General features: G+C 35.3%; 1 protein-coding gene across 1 annotated transcript in view; it reads right to left on the bottom strand.

Moving 5' to 3' along the window:
* Window positions 1-750, bottom strand: part of LOC119581620 (general transcription factor IIH subunit 1-like) — a 12,096-nt gene that overhangs the window by 1,174 nt on the left and 10,172 nt on the right. Inside the window, exon 9 of the mRNA XM_037929739.1 lies at window positions 392-542. Coding sequence (XP_037785667.1) covers window positions 392-542 — 151 coding nt within the window. The remainder of the gene's footprint in view (window positions 1-391; window positions 543-750) is intronic.

The following is a 750-nucleotide window of genomic DNA, read 5'->3' as shown; positions in this document are numbered from 1 at the left end:
GCACAAAACTGAACTGAGGAAACACTGCATACGTAGCGTACTTACAAGCATTAATATGTTAACACTGCCTCTGCACTCCCTTTAATCCATAATCTACAGTAACATTACAAAAAGTTATATGGAAAAACAAAAAAGCTTGAAAATGTGACCATACATTACATTTACTTTCATATTTGGAAAAACTTTTGTCACCATAGCCTTTGTCACAAACCACTGCAATCACTAACAAGTTCTATTCATATGCTGGACATTCTGATAAAAAAAAAATAAAAAAGCTGATCAGATGAAGCAATCATAAGCAACAGTAACAAGAACCATTAAAATCAACTGATACAAAAATGCTATCACTTTCCAGATCTGGATAACTCATACTCTTACATGTCAAACTTACCCCCGTGAATGCCTCCACTGCTTCGACTCTTCCGACTCTGCTCACTGAAGGACTGCAGAGCCTTGTATGCCGATTCGGAATCTTGGCTCAAGTGCAAGTTTGGATTCCAGTTGTCAACAGCTATTCTTAACTGATCCTGCAGAGCTGATACCTGTGGAGAAGAACGAGGAGGTTGATGACCAGTGATTGCAACAAATGAAAGAACATCTCTGTTACTATTACACTTAGAATTTCATGTTTAAGTTTAGTTATGAATGATTGGTTTCATGGATCAATATGATAACTATCCCACTATAATCACAATGTAGTTTAATAATGTGATATAACAATGATAATAATCAAATATAAAATTAGAACTG

Source organism: Penaeus monodon, chromosome 15 (assembly GCF_015228065.2).
Source record: "Penaeus monodon isolate SGIC_2016 chromosome 15, NSTDA_Pmon_1, whole genome shotgun sequence".
Classification (NCBI taxonomy): domain Eukaryota; kingdom Metazoa; phylum Arthropoda; class Malacostraca; order Decapoda; family Penaeidae; genus Penaeus; species Penaeus monodon.
Note: the sequence above shows the minus strand (reverse complement) of the source record. Positions and strands in the feature narration are given on the sequence as shown.